This window comes from Phalaenopsis equestris, unplaced genomic scaffold (assembly GCF_001263595.1).
Source record: "Phalaenopsis equestris unplaced genomic scaffold, ASM126359v1 Scaffold000761, whole genome shotgun sequence".
NCBI lineage: Eukaryota > Viridiplantae > Streptophyta > Magnoliopsida > Asparagales > Orchidaceae > Phalaenopsis > Phalaenopsis equestris.
The window spans coordinates 2,615,575-2,629,550 of record NW_018165201.1 but is presented as its reverse complement, the minus strand read 5'-3'; the positions used below and the strand labels follow the sequence as shown (position 1 = coordinate 2,629,550).

General features: G+C 33.4%; 2 protein-coding genes and 1 non-coding gene across 5 annotated transcripts in view; 2 read left to right on the top strand and 1 right to left on the bottom strand.

Annotated features, from left to right (window-relative positions):
- The window catches only part of LOC110030881 (uridine kinase-like protein 1, chloroplastic), a 33,439-nt gene extending 33,150 nt beyond the window's left edge, over nucleotides 1-289 (bottom strand). Inside the window, exon 1 of one of the 3 annotated variants that reach the window (XR_002294685.1) lies at nucleotides 14-289. Coding sequence is in view for 1 of the 3 variants with exons in the window: in XM_020733839.1 (XP_020589498.1) it covers nucleotides 14-203 (190 nt within the window). In the remaining 2 variants the exon portion in view is untranslated. The remainder of the gene's footprint in view (nucleotides 1-13) is intronic. The other 2 variants (XM_020733839.1, XM_020733840.1) reach the window with 2 other exon arrangements.
- A 3,036-nt stretch (nucleotides 290-3,325) lies between these two features.
- Nucleotides 3,326-3,398, top strand: TRNAR-ACG. The gene has a single exon. It is a non-coding gene; the product is annotated as a tRNA-Arg (tRNA).
- Nucleotides 3,399-9,441: 6,043 nt separating this feature from the next.
- LOC110030882 (oleoyl-acyl carrier protein thioesterase 1, chloroplastic-like) overlaps nucleotides 9,442-13,976 on the top strand; it is a 48,133-nt gene continuing 43,598 nt past the window's right edge. Inside the window, exon 1 of the mRNA XM_020733842.1 lies at nucleotides 9,442-9,855. Within this exon, the coding sequence (XP_020589501.1) occupies nucleotides 9,523-9,855 (333 nt within the window). The 5' untranslated portion in view covers nucleotides 9,442-9,522. The remainder of the gene's footprint in view (nucleotides 9,856-13,976) is intronic.

The following is a 13,976-nucleotide window of genomic DNA, read 5'->3' as shown; positions in this document are numbered from 1 at the left end:
TTACAGAGCGTACCAATTACAAAGGGCTGCTTAGGTTCTTCAGGCGAGAAATCGTCGGTGATCACTCCAGCGACGGAGGCCTTAGCGGAGGATGGCGACGAAGGGAGGGATGAGGAAGATAAGCGGAGGGAATCGAGGCGAAGGCCGCTGAAGTGTGGGCCTGAGGCCGCCTCCATAACGTCGTCCATGGCCTTGTCTGGCATCCTCTCCTTTCTCTCCTCTCTCTCTCGTCTCTCCTGTGTCTCTCGGCCTCTCTGAAGTTACGGTACTCGCACCTAAAAATAACCTGCAAATGACGTCTAAGACATCTCGCGCGAAAGACATGTCGTGCGACAGAGTAAAAAAAAGGCGCAGTAACATAGAAATATTCTCAATTCATATGTTATTCATGTGTTATTGTGTTATTATAACACCAAAAATATTCTCAGGACACAATAACACATGAATAACACACAATCACACTTGAATAACACTAGAAATATTCCCGACAGAAAAAAACGGCGCAGTAATACTGGAGAATATTCTCTCCCGTGTTATTCTTGTATTATTGTGCGTGTTATTCTTGTATTATTGTGTGTTATTCATGTATTATTCATGTGTTATTGTGTTATTATAACACCAGAAATATTCTCAGGACATAATAACACATGAATAACACACAATTCCTCATGTTAATGCGACGTTTTCTTTTATGTGTCGCGCGGGGTATCTTGGCGTGATTTCATTGGCTACGGACGTTACTCTATGTGCGTAGTACTGATCTAATATTTTTTCCATACAAGTTCTACATCAACTCCCTCTCACTATAATTACAAAATACCTATAAATATGTTTTTCTCTCTCTATCCACGTTTTTCCTATTTATTGCATCAATTGATTCAGATTCGTGCAAGAGCTTAACTACAGCCCATTTATTTATTATAAAAGAAAAAAAAATATTAATTTAAGTTGGTGATATAATAAAAAGATAAATAAGATTAATAATTAAAAGATAAATAATAACAAATCATTTGAGCTCTGGTCATGAGTCAAGCCGCTTGAGCTTGGTTTGTTAGCTCATTGAGCTCTGGTCATGAACCACTTATTGAGCGAGTCCAACTCATGAGTTGGTTTTCCTCAGTTACACTCGTGCTAACACCTGAACTTCAATTTGCACATGTATGTCATCTTATTTATACATGAAAATGTGCATTTAATTTTTTATAGAGTTAAAATAATGGTATTTTTATTTGGTATGAAAATTTTGGATGAAATAATAAAAATAAATAAATTTTAGGCATTTGATATATAAAAAAATAAGAATTGGGTGGAGCACACCAAAAAAATGTTTTGCACAAATTTCGAGATAATTTAACGATAAAAAAAAAAGCTAAATAACGAAAATACCTCAGATAAAAAGTCAGGAGTCCTTGTGAATCAGGCTGGTTGAAAACTACCAGTCGATCGATAGCTAGATGGTCGAATGGCTAATGACCGACCAAAGGTTAAATGGTCAAAGGGTCGCACAGCCCAACTAAGGATAAGCATCAACACCAACGACTGGTCAAAGTTCTGACTCCCCCATCAATCTAATAAGTCTCAACCTGAAGCTCTCAACTCCCCCAAAGATCACCAAGAAATAGGCAAACCAACCAGCCATATGAAAGTCGATCGGTCGCCGCACTCAAAACCAACTGTTTTCTAGAGCGAAGCCCCCGATCAGTTCCCAAAAAAAATAGCCGACCGAAATCAGCTCGGTTGACCAACCCAATGACCTTTCGAGCAAAAGGCCCATGCACACTGAAAAATAAATAACCTATTAAAATAGTTATAAATACGAAAAATGTGTCACATAAATTGTAACGCCCTTATTAAAGCAGGGGCAACCATATAATTATACTTTTTAACTCTCTATCTCTTATAAAATAGGGGATCATAACATGTATTAGGGGATTTTGGCCACATCTTCTTCTAAATCCATCTTTTGTAGGGAGAATTCTCTCTCCTTCTCTCTTGTACTCATTCTTTCCAATATATAAAATAGGTTGCATAGTTTGGGAACACCGCATTCGCCCCTATGAGGCAAGCTTGTGGGCAATATCTCTTTTCTTCTCCCTCTCTATCTCTCTCTCAACCTCTCTCACAGTTTCTATCGCTCCGATCCTTGAGCATACCTCACAGGACAAATCTAGATTCAACAGGTAGTGTGTATGTAAATGCCTCATTTTTTTAATGAGGTGGGTACCTTTTAAAAATGAGAAATTTAACTGATTAGCACACAATTCTCATGTATTTGAATGTCTCACTTCTAAACTTTCATATATACATACATAACACTTTCAAGCTTTAAGCCAGTACATGGAAAAGATGTACTACACTTTTGAAAAGTAATATTTTTTACTTGATATTAATGACTTTAGTGTTATATATGTGTAAATGAAAGTTTAGGTGTAAGATATGTAAAACATAAGAATTATGCGCTACGTATGTAAATGCCCCATTGAGTGACTTGATGCATTCAAGTGTGCTTGAATCAACTCAATGAGCTAGATTGGGTCTCGAACTGCCCCTAAGGCTCCCAATTAACCATAGGGCTCATGAAATTGTCCTTAAGTACATCTTATTATGAGATGGCTCGTTGAGGTTCCTTTTAGATTGGGTCTCGAACTACCCCTATGCCCAATAACAAATATTAAGGTTTTAAAAAAAAAAAAATAGAAACACAAATTTGACATTGAATCAAATCAACCAACCTTATTCGATTCAATTCAATTTTTCGATTTCGACCAATAAATACACACCTCTAAGTATGCCATAATTTTTTCTTTTGAGCAATTACATAAGGAACACATGAATCTTGCAATTTACAAATATACCACCTTCTTTCATCTAATTTTCAAATTCTCACTCAAATACAAAAATTTGTGATAAAAACAACAAACCATAGCTTTCATTTTTCTCAAATTCTCAATATTTTGATCGTGACAAGCATAAGTAAAGCTTTTCAGCAGTCCTGAATAATCATATTGGCAGTTAATTTATAAATATCAATATTTTTGGTGGTCCAAATGTAATTATTCCTTTTTTTGTGAAAGGTATATGCAGAGATGCATGCGCTGTCCGACCTCAACCGTCGATCAAAATAAAATTGTATTTCGGTGAGTCCCATTTTTTTTAACATAAAAGCAAAAAAAAACTCTTGATCTATGCTTGAGATCGGACAGTGTTTGTGCTGTCTGTATGGAATAAATTTTCCTCAAATTGAGAGATATGTTGCTTTGCTTTTAAATAATATTCATAGACAAAATTTTTTAATTAAAATAATAAATAAATCTAAAACACTGAGGACTCCGTGGCCCAATGGATAAGGCGCTGGTCTACGGAACCAGAGATTCTGGGTTCGATCCCCAGCGGAGTCGTTTTTTCACCTTTTAAAATTTTCGGATATAAATTATTAATAAGATAAAAATAAAAATAACACACGTACTCACAATTCCTCTCTATTTACATATATAAAATTTAACATGTAAATTAGTTTTACCTAAATATTTTTTATTTTTTAAAAAATAACGAATATTGTATTACGCAAAATTTAATTTATAGTAGTTTAAGCCAGCATAACTTATAGAAAAGTGGAAGCTAGAATGCATTTCCTATCTCTCATGTTGATAGAAATTATAATTGAAGTAAATAAAAATAATTGAAAATTGGTTATTTTACTCTCTCTTACATTGTGTAAGTGGTAACTAAATGTTAGTTTGGGGCAGCTTATAAGTGCGGGCAGCGTCGTACCGTTTGGTTCGCACGTTTCGTCAGTTTATTTGAAACTGCTTTGGGTTTTTACACTAAACGCGGTGCACGGGTCTACCCCTGTGGTCAGCCCGCGGGCCGCGTTTCAGAACAAACAGCTTATCTAGAAACGCACAAGCTGCCCCAAACGGATCCTAAACCCCGCGGTTTGTTGTTCAACCGGTTTTTTACCCCATAGTTGAGATTCCCCAGTTGAACAAATGTTACACTTCGACATTTTCTCTCTTTTCATGTTCTATTTTATTTATTTTTTTTTGTTGCGGACATTATTTTATTTTAGAGCTTGACATATTTGTATATCTCCCAGTTTAACGACGAAAAAGAGAATGAGATTCTCGCATATTCAAAATACCGCATATGATAGCTAAGTGTGACCTATAGTTGTCATTTTGGTAAGTAAATAAAAAAGTATGCTTGCAAATGTGACCCAATCATTTTCATTTTTTTAAGAGTTTTATTTTGGTTTGGTTTTTTAATTGAAGGAAGAGTTTTTTTTTTTTGTTTGCTTTAGTTCTTCGATGCATTTGAAATTGTTTTTTGAATGTTATTTTAAAAGAGTTCATAACCTCACAATGTTTTTCCTTTTTATGTCTGTATATGTAGAACAAAATGAACATAAATGTTTTCTTTTCTTGTACAACCATGTGATGTATCTAAATGGGCTTAAATGTTCTCTGATTTATTTTTTCATCTTGTACAATCAAGTTGTTCATGGATTGTTTTTCTTGATTCTTTTTAAAAATTCAGATTTGTCAGATTTATTTGTCGTCATATAATTATTTTATTTAAATAAATCTCTCTCCCGAATCATATAAATAATTCAAATATGAGATAAATTGAAAAGAATGATATACGACGACAAATAGACAAATAAAGAAAAAGAAATAAATAGGAGACTTATATATGGGTAATTCCTGAGTAATGGGTCGAGAATATACGTCCAAACATGATCAGTTCGAAATACCTTGAAACACAACATAAATTTAGCGTTCTCAAGAATGATAACGCGACTAAAAATATATGTGTGATATGAGTAACGATTTTGTTAAATTCTAACCTATATGCATTGTAAACCACTAAGAAAAATTATTCTCTATCTCGTGGCTTATTGCATCGTCCTCAACTAAATTTAGCGAATCTATGAATAAACTATTTATGCATTGAGAAATTTATGAATTAGCTCATTATTATATTTTCATAGGAAATGTTGAACAACTATTAATAAAAAATGTCTTCCTCAATAAATAGTTGAACTTCGTCGCAGTTGAGAATAACATAAAGTGTCGTTGCCTGAAGTTACTAATTGTTGAGATAACATGATGTACACTTCTTTGATGTTTCCCCTAACTGCTAAAAAGTAGAAAGCGTTGAGGGAGATACCACACCCACCAACTCTTTTGTGGATTCTTCTTGCTCGACATAGAGAAAGTAGTAATCCTTTGCAGTAAATATGTCTTACATATTGATCATTCTAGTCGCGCTTTATTCTTCACAGTTCTCTTTAGTTTATTTTAAAATCTGTAAATAAATTATTATTCAACACAATTTAAAATTAATATTTATGAAGTAATAAATATATAGTGTGCTTGCATTACTGCATACCTCTCAAATGGATACATTCAACGATACTGTACTAAACCTCCAACTAATGCCTCTTATAATGGATGTACCCGTATATGCTTACGGAGTTGAAGTAACTAAGCTAGAATATTCTTTCAAGCTTGTTATTGAATGTTTGCTAAGTGTCGCACGCCATCAAGTTTTAAATGAGATGCACATGGTTCCATGAATAACATACTTATTATAAAAAGTGGATTTAGTGTTTTGCTTGGTAAGGAATTAAATGAGGTTGACAATAAATTTTGGAGGAAAATACGACAGTCATGACTTTTCATTATAAATATCTTTCCTCCGTACACATCAACTTAACAGCTCCAATTTAAAGAACGTCCACTAAAAAATGTTAATGATTGAAGCCATTCAAAATTTGATCCATGGTGCCTCAAAGCAAGAAAGTATTTTGCTTTCAACTTGATAATATTAAGAGCAATAATTTCTTGGATCGCAAACTCTCGCCTTTTGGAAATCTCCTTCATATCTAGTCAACCATTCAAGTTATCTTTAGTTTTTTTTTCTATTTAAAACTGTCACAGTGTTGAAGATATTGTCAAAATAAATAAATAAATTCTTTCTGTGCATGACAACAAGGTTGTATCTAATCATGTTATCTTTTTAGTAAGACATCCCAAAAAATGAACTTTTTTGTCCAGTTATAAGTAACACCAATGCACGTTGAACGATTTGAAGAAAGCTATGGGTTAACTGACTCAATGCCCAACATAAAAAATCTTATCTCCTGGCTCTGCACAAGTTTAGCCCCAACAATGGTTCCCTCACTCATCAGCAATAAGATCTGCATTGAGTGGCATGCAAATCATCATGACGACGAGTCTCAACAATTACCACGAACAGCTCCCCCCCACCCCCACCCCCTCGCGCGACAAAGGCAACGACAATATCTGCACCTGACAAATGATGAGGCCCGGCCAAGGCGACTGCTTAATCGAGTAAAATATATATGAATGACGTAAAACTTGAGCCGAACGGTTGATACAAATCAAAACCAACAAAAAAATCTCAAAATCGAACGCTTCATCATACATAACATCACAAGCAATTGAGTAATAAATGTAAAATGATAGGCACACATAAAAAAAAAAAATTCATTATAAGAAAATTTGTATATAATTTTTTTCTCCACGAGCACACAATTCAATTTGTTGTAGCCGAGCAAAATTCTTTCCTAAGTAAAGGTAAAAAAAAAAGAGAGAGAAAATGACTCATAAGTTGTCGATCTGTCGTTGATGCCAGCTCGTTCTTTCGCCGCTCCAACTAACTATTCATTGTTATCCTCTGAGTCGAAAAAAGAGGGTGGCAAACTGCTTCAAGTCAGCTCGCTTGAAGTTGACCAAGCCCACTTTAATGTAACTACAGGGGTCCAAGGAGGCTCACCTGAAGTTTCTTGAAGGGCCCCTCAATGTGCTCCTTGGTGGTCACCATCTTGGTCATTGCCGCCTTCAAATTCACATTCTCTTTCTTCTGGGCTGACATGGTCTCCTCGTGTTCCCTTGCCTCCATCTCCTGAATCTGAGTTGAGAACTTCAACCTTTTTTGAGTTCAAGATGACCATTGCTTTGCATTAAATGTTACACTATATATTACGTTAAAAGTCTTAAATACTAAAAAATAACACGAAAATTATAATTAAAAAAAAGTAATATTGTTAGAATATCAATCTTCATGTCCAAACAAGGAAGTCTCTTGGAGAATTTTCTTTCCAAAACTACTCTCTACACGTTGTTGTTATCTGAAGTGAACTCCTCATAGTTCTCGACTCATTTTCAAAAGTCACAATCATTAAGCATTTTGTTTCTGAGACACCCATAAAATTGTCTCCCATAGCTAAATCCTATATTTTCATTGGACTTACCATATAATTCTAATGTATTTACTTGTGAAACACCTAAATATACCACAGACCTTCAAACTATATACTCATGCATGACATTTTCCATGAATTATAAGTAACAACTAATGTCGAATAAAAATGGATTAACCATGCAATGCATTCTAAGGACATCCTCCCCATCAAACAACATAAGTCTGTAAAGGATCATATTATGATCACAACAACAACAAAAAATCATAACACAATCAAAGAAGATCATACCACGATCACGGAAAGACATGAAGGCATAAAGATCATACCACAATCATAAAAAAACGAAAATAACTACAAGACAATCCAAACTGAACAAATTACTCTACACCGTCAGTCCAACGTTCCGTCTTACATTGCATAAGTATACGAGGTAACATAAAATGCTCAAGAAAACAACAAACCCAAATTTCACAATAACTGCTAAAAACAAAAAATCCCAACGTAAATCATCCAAAAAAATCACAACCAAGGTCATTCACATGAAGCGATGATAGTAATGTAAAGAAACCACATAGCTTACGACGAATTACTCTCTTAGTTAGCGTGCCACAATTGGGAGCCCGCCGCACCCATGTCGCAGTTACAACGCACAAGCCAAACTAGCTGAAGGTACTTTGCACCCCACTGCAATGCCTAAAATACGGGTGTAAAAGAATCAAACACGAACAAACAAAGCTCGCGTCAGTGTTCGATTTGTTTGAAATTAAGCGTGTTTAAAATAGGCTTGTGTTTGAAATTGTTCTTGAAGTTACCATTCCTGTTCGGTTCGATTTGTTTGAAATTAATTCAAAATGTTTGAAATGCTCGAATTGTTCGAATTGTTCAAAATCTTTCAAATTTGCCTGCATTGGTTGAATAGTTAAAATGATAATAAATTTAATTATTATTTCTCAAATTTTTTTTGCGAAATTTGTTTGTTTTGTTCTAAATCTTTCAAATTTATTTGCATTATTTGTATTGTAAAAATGATAAGAAATAGTGCGAATATTTTCTTAAAAATTTTATACTCATCAAATTTTTTTTTGTTATGGCTCATGTTTTCTTCCATATTCAGTGGAGTTAATGTTCCACAGTGCACAATAGTTAATAGTGCACCATAACCTTGCTGCAATTAAAAAACAGTTACTTGAGGTGGCAAACAAATAAGGTGTAATCAAACACCACAAGCGACTGCCAACAAAGAATTTTATAAAGCTGAAAAGCAATGTATTGTCAACATACAAACAGTCACAATAAAGAACTTGATGGAATCATTTCTATGCTACTAGACCTGGAATACATATTTATTAAACTATCTGTTAGTGATTTTGCTTCGCTTCATTTCAGCATCATCACGTGTTACTTGATATTTAGTATCATTTGATTAATGCTTAAAATTGTATGTATCACAACACAAATGCACAATAGCCGAAACACAATTCACAACAAAACCATAATACTAGATTTCATCCATAAACAAAATTCAGATCTAAAAGTAATGTGCGAGATTTCACTCCCCAAAACATTCAAAAACTAGGCTTCACTAAAAAAAAAACTAAATAAATATGAAAGAAATATAAGAAAATTTAAATTAAGAGGCAAATCTGAAGATAAATATGAAATATTAAAGAAAGAATGCTCAAAGATGACACTTTGATAGCCTCACAAGCAACCAAGCAAGAATATCGAGCAACCAAACAAGAATACCGAGCAGTAGATCTACCACTGAGTCGTTGACTCCCCGAAGACAAAAAAACTTTATCGAAGATAAACAAAAGAAGAGATTACAGGACGTCAAACCCTAAGCTCTTGTGGTAGAAATATTTTTGTGATTTTGAGAGGAGGTGAAGAATCAGAAGAATGAGAGGTGACTGAAACCTAAAGCTTTCAAGAAGGGAAGGGGAGGCCGGTCGGGGTAAAGGGGCATAGGGATAATTTATAAAATTTAATTTTTTAAAGTATCATAAATTTTTTATGTATAATTATTTTAAATTATTTTATATTTTAGAACAGTAATAATTCGAACATGAGCAAATATGCTGTCCTTGTTCGCTTCATTTTTAAACGAAAAAAATTGATTGTTTTCGTCTCGTTTGCTTGTTAAATGAATCTAACACGAATGCCACATTCGTCTCTAAGAAGATAGAGCCAGGGAGAGGGAGGGAGGGAGGGAGGGAGGAGGGAACGGTGCCGCCTTTTGGCACAGTGGTCTGGCGTGGATCTTGAGGGGTTCAATTCACAGAGCTTGGGAGATGCTACTGAACTGCGCCGCCGTGAGCCCAGCCGCTGTTCGGGATGCTCCGGCGGTCGCGCAATGCCGGCGGCGAAAGCCCTCTGTTTTCTCACCAATTCGGCGGGCGGAGTATGCCCTAGCGGCCTTACGGTCCTGCCGGGTGGGTCCTGAGGCAGTCGGTTTATGCGCGCGGGAGACTGAGGAGGGCGCTGGAAAGGGATTTGCAGAGCGGTTGAGGCTGGGGAGGCTTGAAGAGGATGGGCTTTCGTACAAAGAGAGCTTCATTGTTCGTTGCTATGAGGTGGGGATTAATAAGACTGCAACCGTTGAAACCATCGCCAATCTCCTCCAGGTCCCCTCCAAAGCTCATTTTCTGTGTAGTTTTTTTTTTTTCTAGTCTGGATCTCTGAAATGGTTTTGGGTTCCGTTGTTTCATGCTTTCATTTCCAGGATGCATTGAATTTTCTAATTTAGTGAACTCGTTTCTAATTTGGATGAAGGTGATTCTTTTTTTATTTTAATTTTTAATTCTACATTTTAGCTTCACTTTTGCTGCATGTTTCGCTTTTCATCATTGCATATTTTACCGGAGATAGAGTTTGGATTTCCTCCACTTTCCTTCGGTCTCAAGTTCAAGTTTGTGGTCTTGGAATTGGTTTAGTGTTTTTTTTTTTTTTTTTTGCATTTATGTTGTTTTTGCATTTTGCATTTTTTAAAATTAAAAATTTAAATTTTTAACTTTGATTTGTCTAATCCTGTAATCCTTTATTGTTGTTATACATGACATAACTCCTTAAACCTTGGATTAACTAGAGGCATATGAGGCAGGGTCCATTTGGGATGGTAGCAGCTGCATGCAAAATCAATGTGGAGTTGTGATAGTTTTTTACAGTTTAATTTACATGTTGCTGCTTTCTTTTTTGCTAGAACTTTGTTGCCATTTGTCTTAAATTTCAGTTGGTGAGATGCAGGTTTTCACCATTTTGGATTAATAAAGACAGCTGTTGTCCAACTTGTTTTTGAAAGGAAAATGACAATAATACTACAATAATTATTAAAAGCAATGCTTTTAGCACAATGGTTCTACAGTTTATTTTTTTTCTGTTAATGCCATCCCAAACAATCTAATTGTGTGAATAATAATATATATATTTCTAGTTATTGTGGTTGTTTTAGATTTTTCTAAAATCTAAGAAATCGGGCAACTAGCGGATCTGATTATGAATACTAGTTCCCATCACAAAAATTTTGAAAAAAAAAATGTTGTTTAAAAGTAAATGTGTGTAAAGGCTATCTCAAAAACACCCTAAGAGGGTGAGCAATTATACTCTAGTTTGTCTTCTTTTTTCTAGAAGCATTAATTTGTCTAAATATTAATTAGCCTAATTAGTCAAGCTAAATACTAATTAGCAGTAATTATAGTAAAATTGAATAATTCCTATTAAATGTATGGTGACCTCTTAAATTCCCAAAATTAAACAAACTCTTAGTTATATATTTTTTGGATTAAGGGTTTAAATTGATAAGCGTAGAGCTTAATTTTATTAATTATTTTAGAGAAGATTTGATCTTGATATTTTAAGATTGTTGTTTTTAACGAAGTCCTTGTTGGAGGTTATAAAAAATTAAAGTGGATGGTACCCCGGATTACCAAGTAGAGGCTAGGCTATCATAAAGGTTTATAATTGAGGTTACAATAGTCTTCAATGATAGTTAATAATTAATGTTATGAGATCAACATTTTATTGTATAACTTTACATACTCCTTACTTGTATGTTTGTAAGAAGTGGCAACAGGAGGAGAGGAAGAGAGAAGAGGGCTTTCATTCGAGAAAGAATGGAAGAAATATTTCAAGTGCTTGTAGGTAGAGTTCTTCTTCAAGAAAGAAGTCTAGCTCTCATCTTCATAGTAATGACTGCATTTTCACTCGATTAGATAATGTGGTATCTTTGTTCATTTTTTCAATTTAATATGAAGTGTTATTTTTTTAATGTATTTATCTATAGATTTGTGGGTTATTTGATCTCTATACGATTTTGGATATGGTTTGCTTAAGCCAAATTGTATAAATTTTTGTGGTTCTATATATATATATATATATATATATATATACCTTGTGGCTTATTGTATTTACCATTCAGTTTAGGGAACTCTTTTTATTAAAAGCTGAAATCCAAGTGACATTATAGTAAGTATGATGGCCATGAAATTTTAGATTATGTGATTTATTTATCTAAGAGTTTTGGCCTTTGGAGAATCAAGATGCGTGGTATACTTATCTAATAGGGTTTTGTAGAAGTACTCATGAGATATAAAAAAAATGCTGATATCATGAGTGAAGAAGACAAGATTGTGATTAATGCGACGGTGAGATCTTGATCTTAGAGGAAATAATGGTAGAAGCAAAGGTTTATGGCTCTAGTTAAACCAAAAACCTCTCCAACAAACACTATTAACAAAAAAATTATTTATTTCATATGTAGGAATGTATTCCTATTAAATCATATTTAAATGTGTTTAATTCTATCATTCTAGATTTAAGGAATACTGATGTGATTATTGGTGATGAAGATCAAGCTTCATTTTTCTTGTATAAACATTTTTAAAATATCATATTATATAATCACAATATAATAAGCTTAAAGGATGCTAAAAATTCACTTCTTTCAAAAAGAGATGATTTCTAAGTTTGAAGGAAGTGATAGACCAGTTGAAGGTTTATTGCAGGATAAGGAGTGGTTCTATGAGTGAGAATTCTCTTCTAATCATGGTAGAACCAAGCCTTCGATTAAAATTAAAAATATTATTTATTAATATCGTAAAAAGAATATGAAGAAAAAATTATTTTGCTTTTAGGAAGAGAGAACAAGAATAGGATGATGACCAAAAAATGATAAATCAGTTCATGCAAGTATGTTTATAAATTTTTAGGAACTTTTTTGTTATAAATTCAGTGATATTCTTGTGACGAGTAAAGACAATAGATTAAAAATAATAGATTTAGATTCAACTTTTCTTTATAATGTGTTCTAATTTAGATATGTTTTTCACATATGGGTGTGTTTTGATTGGAAATGGAGCTATATCAAAAAATTGAAGGTTCTAATATTGTGAAATTAAAAGTGCATGATGGTATAATCATATAGTTTGCTCGAGTAAGCTATGTATCAAATTTAAAGAAGAATTTAATAATTTTAAGCATTATTTTTATTGCAGCATATAAAATATGTGGTGATATTGACATTTGACATTCATAAGGTCTTTAAGAGCCTATTAGTTGTCTTAAATCAAATAGACTTAGGGGACTCTACATTGTTGTATGTTATTATTGTTTTTAACAAATATGGTGGCAAACTGTCATGAAACGAAAATGATTTTATAAATATGACATCAAATATAAAAAATGCGGAAGTTGTTGTGTACTTAATTGTTGATGATTTTGAAAAAGTGTTGCAAAATAAGATTTCTATCAAGTGGAACTTCCAAAGTATTGATGGGCATTGTATGATAGGGAAAAAATCAAAATAAAACAACAACATGATAATTACAAAGTCTGGTCAGTTAGCTTCCGATGGATTGAGACAGCACAAAGTTTTAGAAGTATTTTAATCATTATTATTAAGCTAGTACATTGAAAATTTAGAGTTCAAATGGGAGAATAGAATCAAATTTTTTTAATTATTTTAGATAATATTTAATTATAGTTTTTAAATATTAAGGGCCATCACAACATTCTAATTAGAGGATACCAAAAAGTCCTAATTGGAAGCTATCATAAAGACTAGAATGGGGCTACAAAACTATTTAATGGTGGTTGATAATTAATGTTAGAAAGTGAAGATTTCACTATAACTCATATAATCTTCATTTGTACAACATTTACAAGAAAAAGTAATAAAGAGATGGGAAGAATAGGAAAAGAGAAGAGGGGGGTCATCTAAGAATGAAAGAAGAAGCCTTTAGGGTGCTTCCAATTAGAGTTTTTTGGCTTCTTCAAGAAAGAAATCTTGCCCTCATGCACTAGGTGATTGCATTTTCTTTTATCTATACAATGTGGTATCCTTGTCTCTATCTAATTTTATATGAAGTGTAATTTGTCATGTATTTAAGTTTAATGGGTTATTTGATCTATTTGAGGCTAAGGTTACTCATAAGGGTGGGTCACTTACAATTCAAGGCGGCAACTTCATACCTTGAAGATTATTTTTGTTGCCCTCTTTATTGGATTCTATTTTTTATTTTGCCACCTCAATAAATTTTTTTTCCCAAAACTAAGGAAAAAAATTAACTTTTTATCTTCTTACCCTCAAAAGAGGGTTTGGTTCCGCTTTACTTACTTGAGCCGAGCTATATAAATTCATTGCACCTGTGCTTAGATTGAGGGTTCTCTATTTCCTAGCATAAAGGTTTCTCTTCATAGATTAACAAAGCAGCCCATATACATATACATATATATATATATATATATATAT